General features: G+C 41.8%; 1 protein-coding gene across 1 annotated transcript in view; it reads right to left on the bottom strand.

The window, feature by feature from the left end:
* BTBD8 (BTB domain containing 8) overlaps window positions 1-24,815 on the bottom strand; it is a 62,742-nt gene that overhangs the window by 25,820 nt on the left and 12,107 nt on the right. Inside the window, exons 3-5 of the mRNA XM_054980858.1 lie at window positions 18,804-19,063; window positions 18,119-18,236; window positions 15,390-15,479 (exon numbers count right to left, since the gene is read on the bottom strand). Coding sequence (XP_054836833.1) covers window positions 15,390-15,479; window positions 18,119-18,236; window positions 18,804-19,063 — 468 coding nt within the window. The remainder of the gene's footprint in view (window positions 1-15,389; window positions 15,480-18,118; window positions 18,237-18,803; window positions 19,064-24,815) is intronic.

Genomic DNA, 24,815 nt, shown 5'->3' on the forward strand with positions numbered 1-24,815 from the left:
TTTCCCAGTTTATTGTCTCCTCTCCGGAGACAGCCATCAAATTATTGTCTTTGGGAGCAAGATGTCGGTTTTGCTCCAGGGTACGTTCCATAGTATAATTGGACTGCCCTGCCACATGCTCAGTGTGTGTTCTGACCCTTCCATGCACCTTCAACCTATGTCTGATTTCTCTTCTCCCCCTTCCATAAGTCATTGGCTGTCCTTGCTGCTGCTTCCATGAACCTTCTTCTCTCCCAGGACTGGTAAATATCATAATCTCTCTCACTCTTCCTCACTGATTTCCTAGTTAGCTCTGTGTGTGTATTCTCTGTGTGTTTGCCTTGTTGTTTCCCTTGAATAAAAACCATTCCTGTGGAACACCCACTTGTTTATTAGAGTGTCCTCTAAGGGAATGATCCTGGTATATATTGGTGGAGATCCTAATTGTTACCCCCTCTTGCTGTGTTTCCTTTTATGCTAATTCCCCCAACTTCCAAATAGACCTCCCTATTTGGGTAACAGGGGAGCATGATTAATGAGATTTAGTACCACTGCAGGGTTAGGGGACTAATCAAAATGACTTGCCCCTAGAAAAGGATGGATCTAAATGTTTTCCTAATGACTACGGTGATTTACCACTGATCTGGCTGGCAGTCATGTTTGACTTCTGGGATTGAGAAGCCATGTATGCAATAGACACCAATGCCTCTAAACAATCTCACATGCTTGCTGGTTTTCTATCAGCACCCCTATTACAATCAGAACGCGGCTGGACAAAGTGGCTAGGATGATGATTAGAGCAACAGAAGACTTGTATTGCATCCCACTGAACATTACTTGAGCTCATTAGGAAGAAAGCTTCATCACCACTGCATCTATGCAGTACCATCTGATCATCCTACTCGGTTTTACATTTGGGCCCAGGGAGGAAATAGCAGCAGCTTTATCAGTTCACTGTGACCAGTTTATTAAGAATATTTCTATGCTTCCTCTTCAGAGTCCTACTCAAGGTGACTTGCAATGCCATATCACACTATTAAAAAAACAAGCCATTAAGAACAAACCATTGATCTGCAAAACATCACAATATTGAAAAATTATAAAAGTTGAACAAGTCTTCAAATTTTTTCATGCTATACATTTAAAGTGTGAAAATTCTTGCTTTAAGAAGCATTTCACTCTTTCTAGAAGAAAAAACAGCAGCCACTTTCTTTTCATCATTCCTTCAAATTTTCCATTTTTTCCACTGGAAAAATTACAAAAAAGCATTAGAAAAAGTCTTTTCACATTTTTTCCTATGCTCTCGCAGCTCTACCAGATGGTCTTGTTTCAGTGAATTAATCTACTGTAAATTGCTATTTGAGAGAAAGCTCAATGCTTCCGGACTTAAAGGACATTACATCAAGGCCCTTGATTTTAAAAAGCTGTTACAGATCTCAATAATTATTTGCTTGTTTCCAACCTTCCCTTTTTAGGGAAGGTTCTTGAAGAGTCATGGAGAAACAACTTCAGGCATTCTTGGGATAGCCTATCTAGATCCTTTTTGGTCTGGATTCCGCTCTAAGCAGAGCACAAAAAACTCCTTGGTTACATTACTGTATGATCTGTGCCGGTGTATCTACTGACAGAGTTGGTTCCTGTTGGTATTCCTGGACTCTCAGGGTCTATATATGATACACAGTTTTCTATCCCACCGTGGCCACCCTGAGTCTTGTCAACCAGATGTACACAGGGAGTTTCATGCTCAGGACTGAATTCTTAGGCACCTGATTCTTATCAGGACCATGGGGAATGAGGCCTTAAGCTCCCCCAACCCTGTTGTTTGCCCAACCTGAAATGACTCCAGAGAACTGTCATTTATCTGCAGGGGTGCTTTCCAGGTAGCTCGTCAGTACAAGTAGATTTCCCCAACCTCATGGAAAAACTTCATGGAGGGAAGCTAACTCCTCTCTCAATATATGCTGTGGTCCCAATACAAATTGGAACACTGAACAGTTGGGCATTAAATTTCAAGCGCTCCCAGAACATGTCTGGTTGACAGCTGATCTGCTACATGAAGCCATTGAAGAGATCTGGAGATTTGGAGTACATACCATCAATGTACTAGTTGGCACCACAGTTCTATTTCTCCTTTCCATCTAATTTCAGGCAAACAACAGAACTATTGAATCAGTTTCTGGAGTTAGGAAAAGACTAGGAGCCAAAATGGAAGATACTGCATTTCTCGAGCCCACCATAGTGCCCACCATTAGAGCCATTTAAAAAGTTTTAAAATCACCACGGGGGCCTGATCCTGCTGGGTGCGGAGCTCAGAGGGATATAAGAACTGAAAAGACCACATGGCTCCTGAAAATGGTGCAGGGGTGACAGGCCTCTCTCAACCCCCGGCGTCATGGTCCCTGGCAAGATCCTGTGGATCAAAAGTTTTTAAAAGGCTCCAAAATGACACCATATCCCCATGGCAGACTTGGGCATCTTTTCACATTCTCCGTAATGAAGCAGTCTTTGTAGGGCTTTGTCCCTTCTGTTCTGAGTGGTTCCTTCATCCAGAAAGTTTTCAAACCTTCACATTGAGCCCTACTGCCTATCATTTCTAGAAAATATTAACTTCACATATACAAAGGCAGGATCTGTAATGGAATTCAGGAAAGGTATCTCGCAGTCATAATAGAAACTCATTTGACATATCTCATCTAACATTACGTGACAGCAATTAAAAAGACAAATTCAGTTTTAGAAATTATTAGAAAAGGAAATGACTGACAAGACAACAAGATTCGTGTCCAGTAGCATTTTAGAGAACAACAATAAAATAAAATAAAAATTAGTGCTAGAAAATATCATACAAAAAAAGTTTGTCTCAACACAGTCCATGTGTGAAGACAGCATACTGCCAAGTTCCAGAAGCTGAGGGAAAACAATATGGTAAGCCCATCACCATTCTACCGGGTCATTAATTTGCAGAAGCATCTGGCTGGCCAATCTTGGCAATAGAAAGTGGGACTACATTGCCCAGTCACCAAAGTCACTCTGATGTTCCTATGCACCTTCTTCTCTACCCACATACTGAAGACATTGGCCAAATCCACACGTCTCAAGTTTTCCGCTTTTTTCCCGCCCATTATTCGCTTCTCAGAGGGCTGTTCACATACTCTTACCTCAATCTCGCCATTCTCTCGCGTCTTTCACGTTGCGCCTCAGACGAATTTGTTGTGCGTTCAAACGCTTCTCTTGCGTGGTTCTCACCATGGATGTGGACAAATAGAAGCATTTTACAAGGAGACCGCCCCCTTCGAACCACCCCCTTTCGTGTTTGCAGCCTTTCCGGAACACCATCCCTCTTTGCCATGCAATTATCAAGCTTTTCCACTCTCTCCACAGCCTGCCTGCCTACCCACCATTTCCCCTTTTTTTAAAAAAGGGGACTTTCCCAGCATTGTTGCACAATCCCAGCCATAAATCTTAATTGGGGTGCTCCAAAATCCCCGCGGAGACATCAAGGGGTGGCGTCATTTCCATTTCCGTGTCATTTTTAGGATGCCAAACAGTCAGAAATATCGGTGGCTGTTAAAATTAATTTTTTAAAAACTGTTGAGATTACCGTTATAGCGGAAATCCATCATTCTAACATAACATTCAAGCGTCAAATAATTAGTCTGCCCGTTTGGAGAGTTTGGATTACCCTCACCTTAAATATCAGTTCAAATTAGCCCACCAGAATAATGGTCCAATGGATTTCAAAGAAGAAGGCACAGAATAACATTCACCAATCACAGGCATCATATGGGTGTGGCCTTGCCATAGCAATTTAGCAAAAAAACGCTATAGCAGAAATCTGATGAAAAAATGGGGGGGGGGGAATGAACGTGATGTCGTCATTGGCGACGTCGGATCTAAACCCGCCCCGTATTGTGCGATTCTACCAGGGATGTGGACGAAGTATGGCGCGAGGCAACGGCAGTAAGAGAAGGGATGTGAACACAGACTGGGACATTGCGGGATAGAATCCAGCGCGATTAATGCACATGAAAAGCGGAAGGTAGGGAAGTGTGGATTCGGCCATTATCTACCTTCCAATCACCTCTCAATTGGATCATTGCCAATGCCTCTTCCACATCAACTTCCATCTCTTCCCTTTCCAATCAATTAAAAATGATCCTATTAACAGCCATCTTTTGATTTGTCTGAGTGATACCCTATTCTCCATCAACTTGAATATACTGTCTCGCTTATCTCCACTTAGGTTCAAAACAAGCAAGATACTGGGAAAATCTGCGGTCAGAACCAACCAGCATTTTAAAAGTCAAATTACAGCTTTATGCATCCTCAGTTTGGATTAGGGCTGCACTGGAAGAGGGGATACATAGTTTAACTCTTTCATCTCAGAACAGTTTTACAAATCAGAGCTGGAGCCCTTGTGCCATTATAGCCCTTCAAAGGAAAAAGATAGATGGGGAAACAATGGATAGCCAACTTCTTTCCTTTGTTGGGGCAAGGGGGCAGTTTCAATCAGCAAACTTGTGCAGTGATGGAAAGGTTACCCCCCCCCTTCTCCTTCCCTTGCAGATGCAGCTCCAATCTAATTTGACCTTAGCTTTTTTTTTAAGACCAATGGATATCCACGATCCTGTTTGATTTGCAGTCACCACCTTTCTTGTTGTTCTAAGCAAACTCGTCTGCAATAAGTTCTTTGGGACTTTAAACATGCTTCTCCCTGACTGTGACTGACATGTTCTCAACCTCTGTCTTATCACATGACTCTCCACTTTTCCTCCCATTCCAAATTCTTCATAAAAGCCTTTTCTAGTCCACTGTAACCTCCTTTTCCTCTGTAATTTCTGCAAATTCATGTACTGAATGCTGCTTTATCGAACCTTGTCATCTCCATCTTTCTTTGTTCTATTTCTCAACTCTCAGCTGTAATCCTGCTAGGATGAGATCCCCATATTCAAAACACTGTAAGCCAAACACCAGTACAAAAGATAATGTCCCTGAGCATGAATTATTTCATTTGTTGTGGAATTTATTCTTCATTTCAGTAAGATAAGGACTAGTTTTATCTTGTAAACACAGACTTTAAGGTAACGGTAATTCAGTTCTTGTAAATTAGTCCTGTATTTGGAGGAAGGGGAGATGGGAACAACTGCATATAACTGACATGTTGCCTCTTCAAACATGAAATATGTTTAAGGAGCATTCAGTGATAACCAAAATTAAAAAATTGTGCTAAATGGTGAAAATCAACACAGTTGTCTGACTGTATGTGAACACACGAGGTAGCCATAAAAGCCAGCATGAACAAATATCCCTGCTGCCTTGACAGCTGGTCTCTTAAACAGTATTTTCATTATTTCAGGATAAGCCATATGCACTATACTCTCAAGTGTTTATAAAGACAGCATGAAAATTTGTACTGAGCTGAAGAATATCTGACAGAGGACACTTCTACTGCAATTAGGAGTCCTACCTTCTAATATTTGGAACGCTAAGTCTTTAGCTAAGACTTGTACACCTAGGTGGAAAAAATGCTCCAGTCAGAGCTCCAGTCAAGTCAACAGGAAAAGCAATCACATAGCTCAATGAGGCAATATAGGTTTTATGAAAAAGTTTCTTAGGCAGCTAAAATTACAGTGTGTCAAATGCTGAACAGCATCTAACACTGTGCATTACAAGTGCATAGAATCATATCGTACAGATCTGCAAAGATGCAAAAATAGCTACTTCTGACAGTAGCTTCTTCAGAACAGTGCAATAACAGTTTTATATGTTCACAGAAAATTAAAGTTAGAGGAATTGCAAGAGAAATGCTGAAGACAAGATAGGCAGACAGTTCTGGAGTTTTACGGCATAGCTACAAATATTTTCCACCAAACCCTAGACTATAAAAAATGAACCCAATGAAGATGTCATAGTGATCAATGCCTTAATAAAAAAGTAAAAGATTTAAAAAATGCAGCAGCACTCTCAAGAAAAGTAGAGAGGGCTCCAAAAAAGGAATGATTGCTACATATTTTTTAGCAGTTCGGACAACATACTTCTCATGATTCAGGATTGAACCAGGAATCAAAATGTATCCTGCTCTGGATGGAGTTGCACTCCTCCTAAAGAAGCAGCTCCATGGCTTGGGGGTGCTGCAGGCCCAGGGCTCTTGATGGATAAGCAAATGGTAGGGTGGTCAGGAGCGCCTTACACAAGAGAACAAACTGTGGTGTTTCTTGGGCAAGATCACAACTGTGGTGAACACCTTGGAAACACCTAGTTAGACTGGAGAGCCAGTTTGGTGTAGTGGTTAAGAGCACGGGACTCTGATCTGGAGAACCGGGTTTGATTCCCCACTCCTCCACTTGAAGCTGGCTGGGTGACCATGGGTCAGTCACAGCTTCTAGGACCTCTCTCAGCCCCATCCACCACACAGGGTGTTTGTTGTGGGGATAATAACAACATACTTTGTAAACCACTCTGAGTGGGCAATAAGTTGTCTTGAAGGGCGGTATATAAATAAAATGTTGTTGTTGTTATTAATGCAATGTGCTATAAGTGGGGCTGGATTGTAGAGACCATATCACTCCTGTCTTGTTCCACTTACAATAGCTCCCGATTTGCTTCCAGGCCCAAATCGAGGTGCTGGCATTGACTTTTATGGGGTGGCCAGCATACCTCAAAGACTGCCAACTTCCATATGAATCTACCCAACTACTACAGTCATCTCTGGAGGCTCTACATCAGGTGCCTCTGCCATTTGAGGTTAGTTAAGGAGCAACCCAAGGAGCAATCATGACACTGAAATTGTGGAATGTCCTCCTTAGATATATTTCCCCCCCCCCCTCTATCACTGTCTTCTGCCAGCAGAAACAGACTTTTTTGTTTGGTTTGGTGTCTCCACAGTAACTCCCCTTTCTGTTCATGTGTTTGTGTTTTGTTAAATTGTTTATTATATATATATATGTTATAAATAAATAAAATAAGTATATGGGCTACAAGCCATCTATTAGCAGTTCACTATTTTATAGACGATATATATGGACCAACTGCGCTAATATTGGAACCAAATAGTAGTTGTAAATACATATTCACATAAGTACTAAGTATCTCGCCACAATATGTGATGAGGCATAGATCAATGCCTTTGATACTGCTCTAATGACACGTTCTTTTTTTGTTCAGCAGTAGATCAGAGAGATTCACTGATTAGGGTCCTACTGGCCTATTCCTCAGAAACAGCACCTGAGAAATCTGTTCTCAACTAAACAGGAGTCCAGTGGCTCCTTTGAGACCAATCAAGTTTATTCCAGCATAACCTATCACACAAGTCAGAGCTCACTTCATCAGATACATGAAGTATACATGTATACTGAAAGCAGCAAACAACAAAAAAGAGAGAGATGTTATTAAGAGAAGACAGTTTATCTAAAACAAGATCCAATTATAAGAGTAATCGATCTCCTTAAAGCGGACAAAGACAATTGTTTCTCAGCTGTACCACTTCAGGCTACCGGGTTGGAGCTCATGTTACTAAATGATTCTCCATACCAATGAAATTCCTCGCATCCAGGAACCTTATTCCTTATTCTCACCATGACAGTTTTCTCCATGAGAGAAGTTCTTAGATTCCCAGACAGAAACCTGTACTCCTAATGGCCCTTTCCTAATCACTAGTACAGCAAACTACTTATATAAAGGAATCCCTACCATGTGTAATAGAAGAAATTTTGATAAATAATGCTCGGACATAGACCTGTGTCCCCCAGAAATGCTGACCCCAATTCTTATCTCAAGCCTAGCTTTGGAACTGTGACCCAATACCTCTAGAGCAACACCACCATTAAATTATACTCTGGATCATCCCTTAGGACAAATTTGATGTAAAATGTCAGTACTATAAATAGCTCTGGTCTAATGGTAATCTGCTCTCCGTTCCTACTTTTTTGGCATAAGCGACTGTCGTTATATATTATTTGTCAGCTATATATTTGTTACTTTTCCCTGTTTTACGGTTATCACTTGCTACCGGATTTTATCTAATGTTCTGTTTTTATTATGGTGTTAGCTGTCACAGGAATCAGTTTTCTGGTAGAGGGGTGGCATATAAATGCTACAAACAAGCATGGAACTCCCAAGCTATAGCTCTTACCACAAGCATTAGATATCAGCCACGAGGGACTGATCCCAAAGAGTTTATTTATTAATTTATTGATTGTTTCCAATTATACCCCACTTTACTCCCTAATGCGGACCTTAAGACATTTACATCACTCTTGTCTTCTCCATTTTATTTTCACAACAACCCTGTGATGCAGGTTAGGCTGAGAGTATGTGACTGGCCCAGGTCACCCAGTGAGCTTCGCTGGCAGAGTGGAGATTCAAACCTTGGTGTGCTGCTAGTCTGACACACTAACCACTACATCACACTGGCTCTCCAAAGCATTCCATCTACTAGTGCCATGTCACTCACAGGCAGAATTAAGACCAACAGATGTAAGGAAACGGAATCATTTCTGGAAATCACTATCAGCAGTTTAAGTGATCTATGAACCGCAGAGACAGTGTGATTTTAAAGTACAATGTTCTACTTTTGCTAGTACTACTTACTGTACTCAAAGTTGCATGCTGAACTGTTATCTGTTCAATCGTTAGCCTTCCTGAGGATGGGCTAGTGCAGATGCAACTCTGGTTCTCTGATAACGACAGTTAACCACAGTTAGCAGAGAGAGGTTATGGTTCAGTGGTAGATTAACAATTAAACATGTAACTATGAGTTCCGGTATCATCACTGACTGAATGGATGCTTGCAGTCCGAGCTCTGCTCCCCCCTCCCCCTTTGGCATAATTTGCTTATCTTAAGAAGTTCTGACTGCATTCGCTCACAAGAAATGAAGAAAACAGGAGGTAATAAACAGAAAAATTGGGGTAATTTGCCAAGACGTCCAACGATTAGGTCTTATATTAAGGTGGGGTTTTTGACAGCTGAGAGTCAGCGGAATTCTAATATGGCTGTTAATGCCGTTAATGCTGTCTCCTCACCAGACACCACAGCCATTACAAAAAAAGATCTTTCTGAGGCTTTAAGAGTCTTTGAGACTGGGATTTTTGACAAGCTCTCTGCATTTTTAAAACCACTTTCTGATCAACTAGAAAAGATTAAAGAAATTAAACTGAATTTAAAGCAAGTCAGTCAAGCTGCTGACAATGCGATTGAAATGGGTATCACAATGCAGGAGGAAATCAGGAAATTACAGGACAGGGAACTAAGTCTGTCTGAAAATGTGATGACTCCAGAAAATCAAACAAAAGTTTCTAATTTGAAATGCAGAGGGTTTGATGAGGTGAAGGAAGAAAAAAACTAATTTGTCTATATTCCTAGTATCATGGCTTGCCACAATTCTAGATCTAGAAAAAGAGGTTGCCCCGTGAATCAACAAAGTTTATCCACTTGGCAAGATAAGCAACACTCAGCTCACTAGATCTATTCACAGAATCATAGAATCATAGAGTTGGAAGGGGCCATACAGACCATCTAGTCCAATCCCCTGCCCAGTGCAGGATCAGCCTAAAGCATCTCTGACAAGTATTCATCCAGCCTCTTCTTGAAAACTGCCAGTGAGGGGGAGCTCACCACCTCCCTAGGCAGCTGATTCCACTTTTGAACTACTCTGACGGTGAAAAAGTTTTTCCTAATATCCAGTCGGTACCTTTGTGCATGTAGTTTTAGCCCATTGCTTCGCGTCCTACCCTCTGCTGCCAACTGGAACAGCTCCCTGCCCTCCTCCAAATGACAGCCTTTCAAATATTTAAAGAGAGCAATCATGTCCCCCCTCAACCTCCTCTTCTCCAAACTAAACATTCCCAAGGCCCTCAGCCTTTCCTCGTAGGGCTCAGTCTCCAGACCCCTGATCATCCTCGTCGCTCTCCTCTGCACCCTCTCGATTTTGTCCACATCCTTTTTGAAGTCAGGCCTCCAGAACTGCACACAATACTCCAGGTGTGGCCTGACCAAGGCAGTATAGAGAGGGGCTATGACCTCCTGCGATTTCGACGCTATGGCCCCTTTGATACAACCCAGGACTGAATTAGCCTTTTTTGCCACCGCATCACACTTACTGCTCATATTCAGTTTACAGTCCACTCTTACCCCAAGATCCCTTTCACATATACTACTGCCCAGAAGTGTATCCCCCATCCAGTATTTGTGCTTCTCATTTTTGTGGCCCAGATGTAATACTGTGCACTTGTCTTTGTTGAATTGCATCCTATTCACAGCTGCCCACTTCTCCAGAGTATTCAGGTCTTGTTGAATTTTAATTCTATCTTCTTGGGTGTTTTCTACCCCTCCCAATTTGGTATCATCTGCAAATTTAATGAGCAGCCCTTCCACTCCTTCATCCAGATCATTGATAAAAATATTGAAAAGTACCGGGCCCAAAACCAAGCCCTGCGGCACCCCACTGGACACCTCCCTCCAATCTGATGAAAAGCCGTTGACCACCACTCTTTGAGTGCGGTCCTCCAACCAGTTCCCTATCCACCGAACTGTCCTATAGCCTACTCCACAGTCTTCCAGTTTGCCCATCAGAATGTCATGGGGGACCTTATCAAAAGCTTTACTGAAATCCAGATAAATCACGTCAACAGAGTTCCCCCGATCCAGTAAGCTGGTCACTCGATCAAAGAAGGAAACCAGGTTGGTCTGGCAGGATCTGTTAGGAACAAAACCATGCTGACTTCCCCGGATCACTGAGCGGTCCTTCAGATGCTTACAGATTGATCCCTTTAAAATCTGTTCTAATATCTTTCCAGCAACAGAAGTCAGACTGACCGGCCTGTAGTTTCCCGGGTCATCCTTCCTCCCTTTCTTAAAGATTGGGATAACATTCGCTCTTCTCCAATCTTGTGGCACATCCCCAGTCCTCCAGGAGGCCTTGAAGATGATGGACAGGGGTTCTGCAAGTTCTCTGGAAAGTTCTTTCAGCACTCTTGGGTGCACCCCATCTGGCCCAGGGGATTTGTATTCATCCAGTGCAGCCAGATGCCTCTCCACTACCTCTCTGTCAATGTCAATTAGCCACTCAGGTGTCCTGCCACATTTTCTACTATCTCTAGATGTGCCTGAGTTCTTCAGGGAGAAAACAGGGGCAAAAAAGTCATTAAGCCTGTCTACTTTTTCTCTGTCCTGCACCAGAGTTTCTCCATCTACTCCCAACAGTGGTCCAATTGCCTCTTTTACCTTGCGTTTGCTTCTCACATATCTGTACAAGTTTTTCTTGTTGTAGCGAGCCCTCCTGGCCAGACCCAGCTCGTACTGAGCTTTGGCCTCTCTGATGGCTGATCTGCAGTACCTAGTAACCCTCATATACTCCTCTTTAGAGGTCTGTCCTTCTCTCCATTTCCTGAACATTTCCTTTTTCTCCCTTAGCTTATTCTGGAGCTCTGTGCATCCACATCGGTTTCTTGGAGCCCTTACCATGTTTCCGTCTTGCTGGGATAGTGAAGGCTTGAGCTCGCAAAAGCTCGTGTTTGAGAATGGCCCACCCTTCACTCGCTCCTTTTCCTTTCAGCACACTCCCCCACGGAATGACTCTCATCAAGCCTCTGAGTTCATCGAAGTTGGCCCTACAAAAATCTAACCTACGAGTCTGGCTACGAACTTCCTTGGCTCCCCACAGCAACTGGAATTCAAGAAGGACATGGTCACTTCCCCCTAAGGTCCCCACCACCTTCATCTCATCTACCAATTCTTCCCTGTTGGTTAATATCAAGTCTAGTATGGCCGAACCCCTTGTAGCTTCCTCCACCTTTTGAAAAAGAAAGTTATCGGCCAGGCAGGTCAGGAAATTGTATGATTCATGACGCTTTGCTGAGCCTGTCTCAGCAAAGGATGCTAGGATGAAAAGGAAAATATTGTAGCTTGCCCATTCCCGTGGTTTCCTTCCATTTAAAGAATGCAAGATCTGTTTATTCCCTGATCTTTCTGCTGAGTCCCTTTCAAAGCGCAGAGAACTGAAGTTTGTTACAAGCACACTCACAGCCGCTAATATCCGCTACAAGTGGTCTCCTTCAAGCAACGTAGTGGTAAACAGCCAGGGAAAAATCCTCACTGCTTCTGATGTGGACAGGGGGCATGGCTTGCTACAATCTCTGAATTTGGATATATCAATGGAAATCTCCAGTAACTCACAGATACGTAAAATGGAGGGAAAGGACCTATTTGTGTCTCAAGACTTTGGTTGCCAGCGTCCTTTAAAAGGTCTTGAATTGTTTGGACGCAATGACCTTTTGGAATCCCAAAAGGACTGGAACTTCCTTTTCGGCTTGCTCTCTCTTTTCCCTTGATGGAAGGACCTTTTTCTTTTCTTTGTCTTCTACTAGAAACCTGTCTAGGGCTTCACCAAACAAGCTGACCCTCCTGAATGGGATCCCTGTCACCTGGGCCTGTGCTGAGGGGTCAACATCCCGGTTTCTGAGCCACATATTGCATCTGGCTGCCACATTAAAGGCCATAGTTCTGGAGGCCAGTTGCGTCTAAAGAAGCATCCAGTGCAAACGCTGTTGCTAGCGCAATCTTCTTGACCTCATCCTTGACTTCCTTAGGTACATCACGCCCTGCTGCTGCCAAATCTGAGACCCAAGAAAATGCTGCTCTTGCAAAGAGTGAACCTGCCACTGATGCTTTAAGTGACATAGATGACCCTTTGAAGTTCCTGTGAAAGGCTTGTTCTATCCCCTCCTGTTGCAGGGGTCCTTGGGCATGCCTTCCGCATCCACTGGTAGTACTAAGCTAGCCGCCACGCTGGTCACTGGGTCGTCCACTGGGGCAATTTGAGTTTCTTGGTGGCCTCTGGAGCTAATGAGTAAAACTTATTAAAGACTGCATAGGGGCTTTTGGTTTGGCTGGGGTTTCCCATTCTGTCTTTATCAGGTTATAGAAGGCTGCAGGGAGGGGAATGCCTGAGGGGGCCGCCCCTGACTTGGGGAGGGCTCTCTCTGATCCCTCTGCGAAGTCCAGATTCGGTTCCTCTTTCCCTTTGGGTTTATGAGTTATCTCCAAAACTCTCAGTACTTTAGGCAGCAATCTGCTATAAAGCTCCTGTGGGAAAAGCCTAGTATATAGTGTGAACCAGTTCCTCCTCCGATAGTTCACACTCCTCCTTACCTGAAGAGAAGTCAGACATCTGTGAGTCATCCAATTGTGTGTCTAGCAAAGGACTAGGGGCTCTGTGGGTTTGGTTCTCCTCCCTCCTCCTCCTTTTAGGTCTTGGGGGAGGATGGGACATGTCATCTCTCTTTTTTTCTTTGGGGCTGTATCTCCTTTTAATGGGTCTTCCCTGTCTATCTGAGGATCCATAGGGAACGTTACCCTGGGGGAGTTCCTTCAGGGCTTCCCTAAATTCTCTCCTAATTTCCTCCCTAAGCCATGTTAGTAAATTTGTTTTGGCTTCTTCACCTGTCAAGTCTAGATCCTGGGCTTTCTCCCTCTCCCCCCTCCCTGACTTCTGGAAGCTGGAGAGCTGGGCAGTTCCAGATCGCATGCGGTGTTCCCAGAACCTGCTGCGTCAGTGAGGCCTGTTTTAGCCGCCATACTGACTGTTCCTTCCTACCAGAGCAAGAGGGGTTGGAAGGGAAAGAATAAAACAAAAGTGAAAAGGGAGGAAGGGTGGGAATCCTCACTCCAAGCCACTCTGCCCTGTTCTCAGTCTGGGTAGTCTTATCATCTCCGACACCTATGTTGCAGCCTGCTTTGGTTGAGTCTGTGGGTGGGAACACGATTTCCTTGTCCCTTCCTTGCTCCTTGCTGGGCTGCTGCGGACTCTGCCGTGCTCCCGGGCTTCACAGCGATCGATGGGGGAGGAGGGGAGTTCAGCCTGTTAGCTGGGCCCTCCTCAGGAGTCCATGCTGTGCCATGGTACTAGAAAGATCTAGGACCGTTGGTTCTCATAGCCTCATCGGGGGCCAATTACCCTCCGTGGACGTAGGAGTGCCTAGGACTGTTGGCTGGGAAGTTCTGTGGCTTCGCATCATGAGAGGGGGAAAAGAGGGAAGCAAAAAACGCCAGCCCTGTCCCTCCCTGGAGCTTACGGCATCATTGTCTCTCTTCTGCTGTCCTTTCTGCTGCCGCAATCGTCGCTCTCTGCAGAGTGCAGTCAGAGCAGTCTTGCCCTCAGGCAGGGCCAGAAAAACTGGAGAATGCTAGAACGAGCCCCTCCCCTCAGGGATCAAGAAGAGTTGGCTGACCCTGCATCAGAGAGGAGGAACTACGTTCCCAAACATGTGGACTGCCCCACTCCCTAAACCACCGGAGAATGAGGCAACATTCCACTTCACCCAGCCCAAACGGTTCCTACTTTTATGATGTAGATATATCATTATATATATCATTAGCTGTAGTTCTATCTATGATTGTAAATTTAGTTGACCCATTATTCTTTAATTACTTAGTAATTCTTGTGAATACTTTAATATTTAGTGTCTTTCAATGTTTTGATTTCTAACTTCTGATGTATGTTGTTTTTAAGTTGTTATTGTACAATTTTTCTGTTTTAATAAGGTTTATTTGAAGCTGAAAAAAACCCCATGTAACGATGAGTACAAGTACGTGCTTGACATGCAGAAGGCCCCAGATTCAATCCCCACCACGTCCAGTTAAGATGATCAGGTAGTAATGTGATGTGAAAGACTTGCACCTGAGACACTAGAGAGCTGCTGCCAGCCAGAGTAGGGAATAGTGAATTTGACAGACCACTGCTCTGACTCAGCAGAAGGCAGCTTCATGTGCTATTTGGGAGTATAAAGCAGCTTCATATGCATCTCACAGGAGTTACTTCCTTCTCTGAAGCAAATCTACTTTCTCCTCCTTGCTTGACTATCACAGATCAATTTGTCAGCACTGACATTAGCTATACGTTAAAGCTAACCAAGCTTCCTTAAATTAGGATCTGAAACTACAATTTCAAATGGGTTTTATATCCTGATCTAAAAAAAATCCTCAGTTGTCTTAACTGTGATTAACACTGATGCTGACAAATTGCTCAACTACTTTTAAGGTTTACTGGCTCCAGGGAAGAATGAGCGATGGGCGCATTGTAAAAGTTCTCAACACTGTTTCTTAGCCACAGTCATGCTCAGCAAATAAAAGCAACAATGCGGACTGATTTAACTGCAATGCCAATTGTTCTCCAATGTTTCTTTCCTTTTTAATTTTTCCCAATTAACAGTTTTTGTTCAGAACGGAGAGAAAGATTCAAAGCACAGATTTCCCACTAGCCAAATCAGAACCCTTGCTCAAATACATTACATCAAATACGGTGTCAGGTCAGATTAATCTGAATTGCTTTGTATGCATCGTGGCTGCTCTGTATTTGTAGTGATTTAAAATTGCCTACCTTTGCTCCCACATGACTTACAAACACGATGCTTACCCTTGAAGAGTGATGTGCTCTTGAGAGCTTTCAGCCCAACTCCCATTCAGCATAGCAGCAAAATAACTAGATCTGGCACATAAAATGGCCCTGGGAGAGGGAAAGAAAGAGTAAACATTGCTCTACTAGATACAAATATTTATTTAAAGAAAGCTGTTACAAAGTGTTGATATTCTTTGCTCTTTACAAATTAATGTGTGTCTGCTCACTGCATACTTATTCCTCCCAGGATCTCTGGCAATTTTATTCATTTTCTCACGGAAATGAGGAAGAATGCTACCATTCTGAAAGGCCTCCAGGTTCACTACTCATGAACAGGGTTTTTTTTGGGGGGGGGGTTCCTTTAAAATGCCTAAGCAGCTAAAATGTTTAACACTTTGTGTGCCAGATCAACATGATTTCCCCTTTATAGATCTTTTGAAAATATGCTTTTGAGGAAATATGCTTTTGAGGGCAGATCTGCAGTTTAATACAGGCTCGGTTATTAATACTCTACAATTTTAGACTGCAATTTTACCACAGACTTTCCTGTTTTAGGCAGTTTCCACACACCTTTAAAGGGATGGCCCACTTACCAAACACTTGTGGCTTTGCCTCATAAATCCAGATGTCTCCGTTTGCAAAATAGTTGCTGGCTATCTGGCTTCCTTTTTTTTTGGCGCCTTTTTTGGGAATGCACTTTTTGCAGTTCCAGAAAAGGCATCGAAAAAACAGAAGCCAAATGGCCTGCAAATGGAGACGTCACCAGCGTTCCGATAGTGTACCATCCCTTTAAGGGCCTTAGAAGGGTGAAAGCTTTCTTCAGGGACTAGTGGTGATATTTTTAATAAGGCCTCTTTTTCTCAAAACTTAGCTCGATTGTGAAGAGCTCTTAAAATCTTGAAACATATTTAGGGTTGCCAGCCTCCAGGTGAGGTATCAAGATCTCCAGTAATTACTACTGATCTCCGGACTACAGAGATCAGTTTGCCTAGAGAAAATGGCTGCTTCAGTGGGTAGACCTCTATACCATCAAATTCCTTTTGAGATCTCCCCTCTCCTTCCACAAACTGGCCCCCTGAGGCTCCACCCTCAAATTTCAAAGAATTTTCCAACCCAGAGCTGGTAAATCTAATTCTGTTGCTTCAGACATTTCCCATATTCTGATTGATTGATTGATTGATTGATTGATTGATTAGATTTTTAGCCCTCCCTCCCTGCAAGCAGGCTCAGGGCATTTTACACAGTGCCAGTTTCTCCTCCATCCACCCTCTCCCAAATCAGTTACTTCTGCTTAAGCAGAACTGCAAACTACACTAATGGCTTGGAGGAGATGTGTAAACTATAGTTTGCCATTGCACCTGAATCAGCAGACTATGTCAGTTTCCACATGGGCTACTTACCCTGGATTCAATTCTGTTGGAAAACAGTTTTTTTCCTGCTTGCCCACAGCACTGAGGCATATCTGTATACCTCCCAAGTTTCCCCCAGCTTTTCTCTGATCTTTCTCAAACCTGATTCACTGCAAAGGTTTGGGAGAGATTGCAGTAAAGCCATGACGGCTGCCACGTGAGTGGGAAAGTTCAGATTGTGCTGCTTGCATGGCATCCATTTTCCTGACACTATTTCTGCAGTGACCATTTCCTCTCTCCACTAACAGGGTCTTTAAAAAAATTGGCACTGGAATACCATTACATTGATATACCATTATAACAACACGGGCAACAAGTTCTCAAAATTCCTAGCTTTCATTTTTTTAAAAAGTAAATCTCTAGCCTCTTCTGTTACAGATATATAAGGAGACAGGGCTATCTCTGCAACTAAAGTGGCTACTTAAGTTTTTTTTTTCTCAAGGAAAGCAAGGAATTCAGAAAACCTTACATATATTGTTAAAATGATATATCACTGGGACAGGGAAACTCAAGGAAAATATGCTATGTGGATGTCCCATTACCACTGCACTGCATCAGCAGCCACATAAGCAATGATGAAAACTACACAAACCTGTCCCTGTGTGTAAGCCACCTATGGCCTGTACTGAAGTGAAAATGATGGAGCTGCTGATTCTCAGAATAACCTTGGTCAGAGGCAAAGATAGGGCCAAGGTCATTTCACTGGAAAAAGTTCAAAAGTTCTGTAAGCGACAGCTTAGCCAGACTAAAGAGGGCTAAAGTGGCAGATCTCACTGGTGACAGGAGAAAAGATTTGTATTTCTTTGGAGGTGACAAAAAGAGAACTAGGAAAAGAAGCCTCCTCTGGTCTGATGACTCAAAACCTTAAACAGATTGGTACTTTTCCTAAATCTGATGACTCAAAACCTTAAACTGTTTGGTATTTTTCCTACTTGGGTAAGTACCACAGTACCAAACCAATGTTTGGCATTATGTCTAAATTAAGCCACTTAGCTGCAGTAGGCCCATACGTAGAACTCAACATCTGAAATAGATCTTCTTAGTACATATTAAACATTACTTTTATAGCATGGTGGCAGGTGCAGAACTGTGCACCACTGCACATAAGAGAATATTTTCATCAATGAGTGTGTGAACCAGACTACATTATACGGAGAAAAATATATCGTTTCTTCTCACCTCTGTATTGATGAAACATAGAATGCTATCAAAGCTGTAAAATATAACATAAAATACAATACTTGTTCACATTCTACATGCTGTCGATGCTGCTTAGGTGAAGCGTCTAACTGCAGAGCACTGACCTTGCTTTAGAAGTTTTAGTGTTTCTTGAAATACCTGTGCCCATGAAATTGTTTTCCATCAATCCAAATATTAATATCTGAAAACCAAGACTTCTCGTAGAGCAGCAACAACTCTTTTCCTAAATCAGATGCAGTTTCTGCTTTAGAATTATCTGAAGAGACAAAAGTGACTATATTTGTTCCCTGTTTATACAGAAATGTTTTGAAATCAAAGCAAAGAATTAGGGACGAAGACGATCAAGCATATTCTCTTTGTAAGTAAGATCTCTGTTTCAATCCCTGATCTCTGCATTTAACAAATGTCTTCAGGTTTAACAAAGATGAACAATGATCTGATTTGGTATAAAACAGTTTCATGTACCCATGTGTTTGTATGCAGCACTTCTGTGATTTGCAATGGATAAAGGCAAGACTTCCCTATCTCAGTGTGTACAGAATAACGTGCTCTGCTTTGTGACTGATCCCTATATCACCAATGCAACGCAATAGTTTAAAAAAACTGAACTTAAGTGCATCAGCTCTTACAAAGACTAGATATAGATTGTGGCATCCCTACAGCACTTTTTAAAGCAAGGATCGTTGACTTAGGATTTCACATTAAGAATATTAATCCTGACATTGCTGGTGGAATACCTGCAAACCTTGTTGGAGGTGGTTAACAAACCCAGAATGGCATTTAGGTAACAAAGACAATCCATACACTGCTGTTTTAACCTCACCTGACACAGCTACATCGCCTTCAGCATCAACAGTTTCTTCAGAAATTTCATTTACAATAAAAGAGGAAGCCATAGTTTCTGTTTCCACAGCTCCATTTGAGGAATACTGATGACCAGATGTCCTTTCATGATTTTGAGCATCCTGTAGACTGGTAAATTTAAGACTTTCATCTTTCTGTGTTAATCCACGCTTTGAAACTTTTTTCTGGAGAATCACTTGCTCAGCCTCTTTAACATTTCTGTCAGAAGAATACACAACCCTAAAAAGAGAGATTCAGGCTTCAATCCTGTGTGCACTTACTTGAGAGCAAGCCTCACTGAATTGGGTGCAACTTAGAGCCAAGCTACAAGAGACGAATTACACGAGGAGGAGCTTGTGATGGAAGTCGCAATGTTAGCCGGGAAGCTGAGTTTTAAAAGAGATAGGAAGGCCTTGTCAATTTCCCCTCTGCACAGAGCCAGGGAGATTGCTGCTCATAGGGTTTATTTCCTTTTTGCCTCTTAGAAGAGAAGGTAAAACTGACAGCCTTCAGAGGCAAAATTAACAAATCCTCTGAACTGTGATCTCCCTGGCTAGGTAGAGAGGGGAAATTGACAAAGCCGTCCAATCTCTTTTAAAACTCAGCTTCCCAGCTAACATTGCGACTCCCTTCACATACTCCTCCTCATGTAATTCATCTCTTGTAGCTTGGCTCTTACTTCTAAGTAAACATGCACTGGATCAAGCTGCAAAACAGTTCATGCATAACATAATACAAAATGTTTACATAGTTAATTCAAGACATGCATTCTCTCTTAATGAGATTTGTTGGCAAAAATTTAAATTATTGGATTATAGTCTTACCGGATAGCTAAAATAAGAAAAACAGAAGCCTGCCTCCTGAGGACATACTATCAAAATTTAAAGTAAAAATAACCAAATGGAAACAGCACTTGCTAGCATTTTTCTTACCCAGCTACCATAGTGATTTGCATAAGTAAGGTTGTTCCAAATGTAAAAGCTAATTACAGTGTTTTTTTTAAATGCTCTCCAATTTGAGGAATTTTAATCATTCTGAATTAGTTCAGCCTTCAGTAAATGATTCCCATCTTTATCTATATTCTTGTTTAACACAGTTAATCTTCTCATAGCAGCTGCAAAAAGAATATCTTACACTGAGTTCAACAACTGGAAACCCCTGGGCCAAATTTAGCCTCATAAGGTATAAGTACCTGGCTGCTCATTTGCTTCCCAAGACATACAAGCAGCATGGACAAAGTGGCATCTGTGGCCACAGAACACGCCTGTTAGCAATTGGGGGGGGGAGGAGCTGAAGTACTGGCCCACTCTTTTCTGAAGATGATTTTCCAGAAAAACTAGATGCCAACCCAAGTCTTTACATAAAGGCCAATTTGCACAGTCACCTGGATTCATTCAATACATTCAAAAATGTAGATGATGTGTGTGATTGTGCTGCAGTATAATGTAAGAGATTCTAAGAAGGACATTAAAAATCCTGTGCATTTGAACAAGATCATTAATCCACATGCTGACCTTATAGAAGAAAATACAAGATGCAGGTGAACTGATATGCACAGATGTAAGGTGCACACAGAGAATGCAACACAAGGGAAAACACTGCAGACTATAACTAGCAATGCAGACTGACAGTGAGAAACCATTCTTGGGCACTCCCTGGCATGCTTGCAAAAATACTGATTTATTGTTGGTAATTGGAAAAATAGCCGAGTATTTTTAAACAAGATTTTCACTACAGCTACATAAAAGGAAAACAAATGATATATAACTCATAACATTCAAGAAAGCCATAGAGGACAAGTACTGTTTGGGGTTTTTTTGCTGAACTCAAATAGCATTATATTTTAGCAGCTACATTACTATACTTATGTTCTTTAGAAAGGCTTCCAAATAGTTATTTCCTAGAAAGCATGCATTCTCCTTTAGGGTATAAACACTTGTACAAATCAGTTCTGAAAATGACCTCCAGACAGACATTCTAAACTATGTGTTGCCATCAGATGAAACTTGTCTGTGTTTATTAGACAATTCATAATAATCCAAGAAAAATATGAGATAATCTTTGGGTTGAGCAGCCTGCCTGGAAGCTATCACACGTTATCATCAGACCGTCAACTAAATTAAAGATGCAAAATTCTTCTTCCCTTTGGGAATCTATGATGACTGGACTGTTAACAATCTTGATAATCATTTGCAGGGCTGACAGCTCTCAAACAGCAACTCAGTGAACTAGTAATGACTCTGGTCTACAAGGAAAGGAAAAATAATTGTAGAGACAGAGCATTATCGGTATGTAAATGCCAATTCTCAGCATTCTGTAACACTCCAGTATGACCAAGAAAGAGATCTCAAGCCAAGATCACTAGAAGTAGGACACAGGTTCATCTTCCTTCAACGGTGTCCCTGAGTGAGCGGCTGCTGTTCACTTCTATGGGGAAACACAATTGTTAACATTGTCAGTCTGAACTCACATTAGACAACTGGGAAAAAGTATGGGCATCAAAATTAAATAAATCCTCAACTATATTAACTAAAATACAAAGCTATAAAATTATACATAGGTGGTACCTAACACCCCAAAAAATCTCAATTTATTCTTCAGCATCGCCCTCTTGTTGGAAGAAATGCAATAATGAGGGTAATTTTGCTCACTGTTGGTGGGAATGTCCCTTGATATCTCGATTTTGGTCAGAAATACTAAATATTATTAAGGAAATAACAGGGTAGAGTGTCCCTATGTCACCAAAAGTAATCTTCTTGGGACTGTGGGATCAGACATCAATCCCAAATGTTAGAAGAGACCTTATCAACTCTCTCCTGGTGGCAGCTAGGAGTGCAATAGCAACCAAATGGAAAGACCAATCTCCACCTACTACAGAACTTTGGTTTACAAAAATCTGGAACCATTTGATAATGGAAAAAATAACTGACAATCTACATCAGACGGAATATCAATCTTCGGGATCAAACTTCTGGGAAAAATGGATCCCATTTTACGAATTCATAGAAGCAAGAGATCTGCAACCTCCCTCTTCACACCACTCATTGTTAATGTATTAAAGTTGAAGCACTGTGTTAATATTTGTAAATGCAATGTATTATATTGGTTTGTTGTTTGATTATTGTTACAGTTCTAAAATTGAATAAAAATATTTTTTTTAAAAAAACATTGTCAGTCTGCCTCAAAAGGCCTGTAACAAGTTGCAACCATACCCTGTGGGAACATTTTCTCGCCTGCAAGAAATGGCACAGAAACCAGAAGCTATACCTAGCTTTTCAGTACCAATAAAATACCCCTATGATAAGGAAATGGTTCCAACAGGCAGACCAATATTCCAAAAGAACATATCCTCATAATATCCCAAATAGAACCTATTTTCCAAATTAGGAAATAGGTTATGAAAATATTTCTTTCAAATACTGCTGGCTAATTTCGAAGGGAGGAGAAATAGTTAAAACGCTAGCAACCACTCTGAACATTAATATAAGGAATTAAATTAAAAGAACTCTGTATTCATCACCCCTTTTGAAGAGGCCATGAGTGTCAAAACATCTACAAATCCCTGCCGGACCAAGAAGGAAAACCTATCAATGAACTACGTTGGCCCAAATCTTTGTAAAATCTCTCAATAAATTAGCTTCAGAGTTTATCAGTATGCCTTGTGCTAATTCTGGTGATTATGCTCCCCCTGCACTCCAAAACATGGAGTTCTGCAAAGTGTTTACAGTAAGACAAAAGGTCAGGGCAGGAATTGCTACTATTATCAGAAAACTCACTTCACTGCCCTGGAAGCAATATTTTTTAACATTAGTAATAACTGAAACCAGAGCTTGTAAATAAAGGTGTAACAGCAACAACAAAAACACACTACTCATATTGGCCATGCTGAGCTTCAAATTAATTTGGAGCTTGCAAATAATACTGAAGGAGGAAATGGAATATGTGGAAACAGCATCAAAAGCTGATATACTGCAGGCATCACACTAGAAGGCATTGATATTTTGCTGGAGGGGCAAGGTTCACTGTAGGACTACAAAGGAGAAATATAATTACACTTTTATTTTTTAAAAAACCATGTCTGGGTAACACAACATAAACTGCACTACACAGCAATGTTTGCAGAGCTTTCCTATTAAAAATAAGTCAGACTGTAATGCACAACTACACTCGGCCACACTGCACAAGCAATAGAGTTCTATTTTAGTGGGTACCAGGCCAATTCTCCTCTTGTTCCACCTACAGTGCCTTGACCTAGACGGGATAGCTAGGCTAGCTTAATCTCATCAGATCTCAGAAGCAAAGCAGGGTCAGCTCTGGTTAGTCCTTGGATGGGAGACTATTAAGGAAGTCCAGGATTGCTACACAGAAGTTGTCAATGGAAAACCACCTCTGTTCATTTCTTGCCCTGAAAACCCTACAGAGGGCGCTATAAATTGGCTGTGGTTTGACAGCACTTTCCATCACCACGAGCACTAGCAATTCTCAGAGAACCATGTATGGCATGTTAATGAATGAAGATTACAAACTATTATATCATAAATACATTATTTATTACAATAATAAAAGGGTTCTGTGTGACCAAAGTATCCACCTACAGAAGAGGATGCTAGACAAGTCTCTGTATGATTTACTGCCTGGCTTACTCTACCTCTAACTGCTGATTTCTGGGAGACAGGCCATTCTGCCCATCTCTGTGGCAGGTGTGACCGGATCATTCAATCACTCCCAATGCACAAATGGAGCAAAATTATTTGCCTGCCAGAAGGCTGCCTATTGTGCTTCTGTAGGAGTCACTGCTGTTGGCTCACATCCTTCTGTCAGGAGGCATGCTCTTAAACTTTTTTGTTAATAAGAGCTACTTCTGAATGAAAAAGATCCTATTCCCACCCCCACCCCCCAGCCTGCCCTGCACGTTACCACGTTTCGTTCTGTCCTAGAAACAGAATACGGAAGTGTACCTATCAGCTAAGCAGTATAGAGAAAAACCCCATGAAATAAAAGTTTTTTTAAAAAGACTAGAACACATTTTTCAAGATCTTTTCATGGTTTTCCTAAGGAACACGTGTGCTACTGAATAGCAGTCAATGAGCTACTTGGACTATCTGCCCTAACAGTAATTTGTACAGAAACTCAGAAGATGGGCTTCTGTGAGGAAACAAAGTTCTAACACACACCAAATAGATTCTAAACAAATATAATCCCATTGCTTTTCTGAGATGCTCATCCAAAGGGGTGAGCAATTCTTAAACACTGTAAGTAAACCATGTCAGGCGCAACAACTAAAGATTCAGAATATAAACATCTTAAATATATTCCTTTAAAAAATAATTTACGGCATTCCTTGCCACAAGATGTGGCAATAGCCATTAGCACAGATGGCTTTAAGGTAACGAGGAAAATTTCTGAACTATTAACAACTAAACAGAATCTCCATCTTCAGACACATTGTACTCTGAATACCAGTTCCTGGGAAGAGACAAACAAACAGTGAAGGCTGTTGCCTTGATGAACTGCTTGAGGAGATATCTGGTTGGCCATTTTGGGAAACAGAATGCTAGACTAGATTAACTCCTGGCATGATTCAGAAGGGCTGTTCTTATAAAGAAGGAGATGAGAGCAGGCCTATCATCATGAACAAACCACTGCAGAGGGGGGAAATATGGCAGGAAATATAAAGCAGTGGAGACAGGAAACAGGAGATGGCTCAAGTCAGCACTGTGCATGTAGGCATACATAAATTCTGTGACAAGATATCCAGAAATGTTCTAATAAATTGAAAGATCAGACAAATAGGAGAGTTATTTATAAAGCTTTCAACACTGGCATAAAATATAATTGGGGAATCAAGAATCAATATGATTGGAGAGGAGGATAATATTGATTTTACTACATGTAACTAGGTCCCTATTGGTAACCTTCTCCTACTGGGATGTCAACTTTGGAATTAAGCTTTAGAGAGGGGGGAAAGGTTAGAAAGGGTAAAAGAGCTACC

Source organism: Eublepharis macularius, chromosome 5 (genome assembly GCF_028583425.1).
Source record: "Eublepharis macularius isolate TG4126 chromosome 5, MPM_Emac_v1.0, whole genome shotgun sequence".
NCBI lineage: Eukaryota > Metazoa > Chordata > Lepidosauria > Squamata > Eublepharidae > Eublepharis > Eublepharis macularius.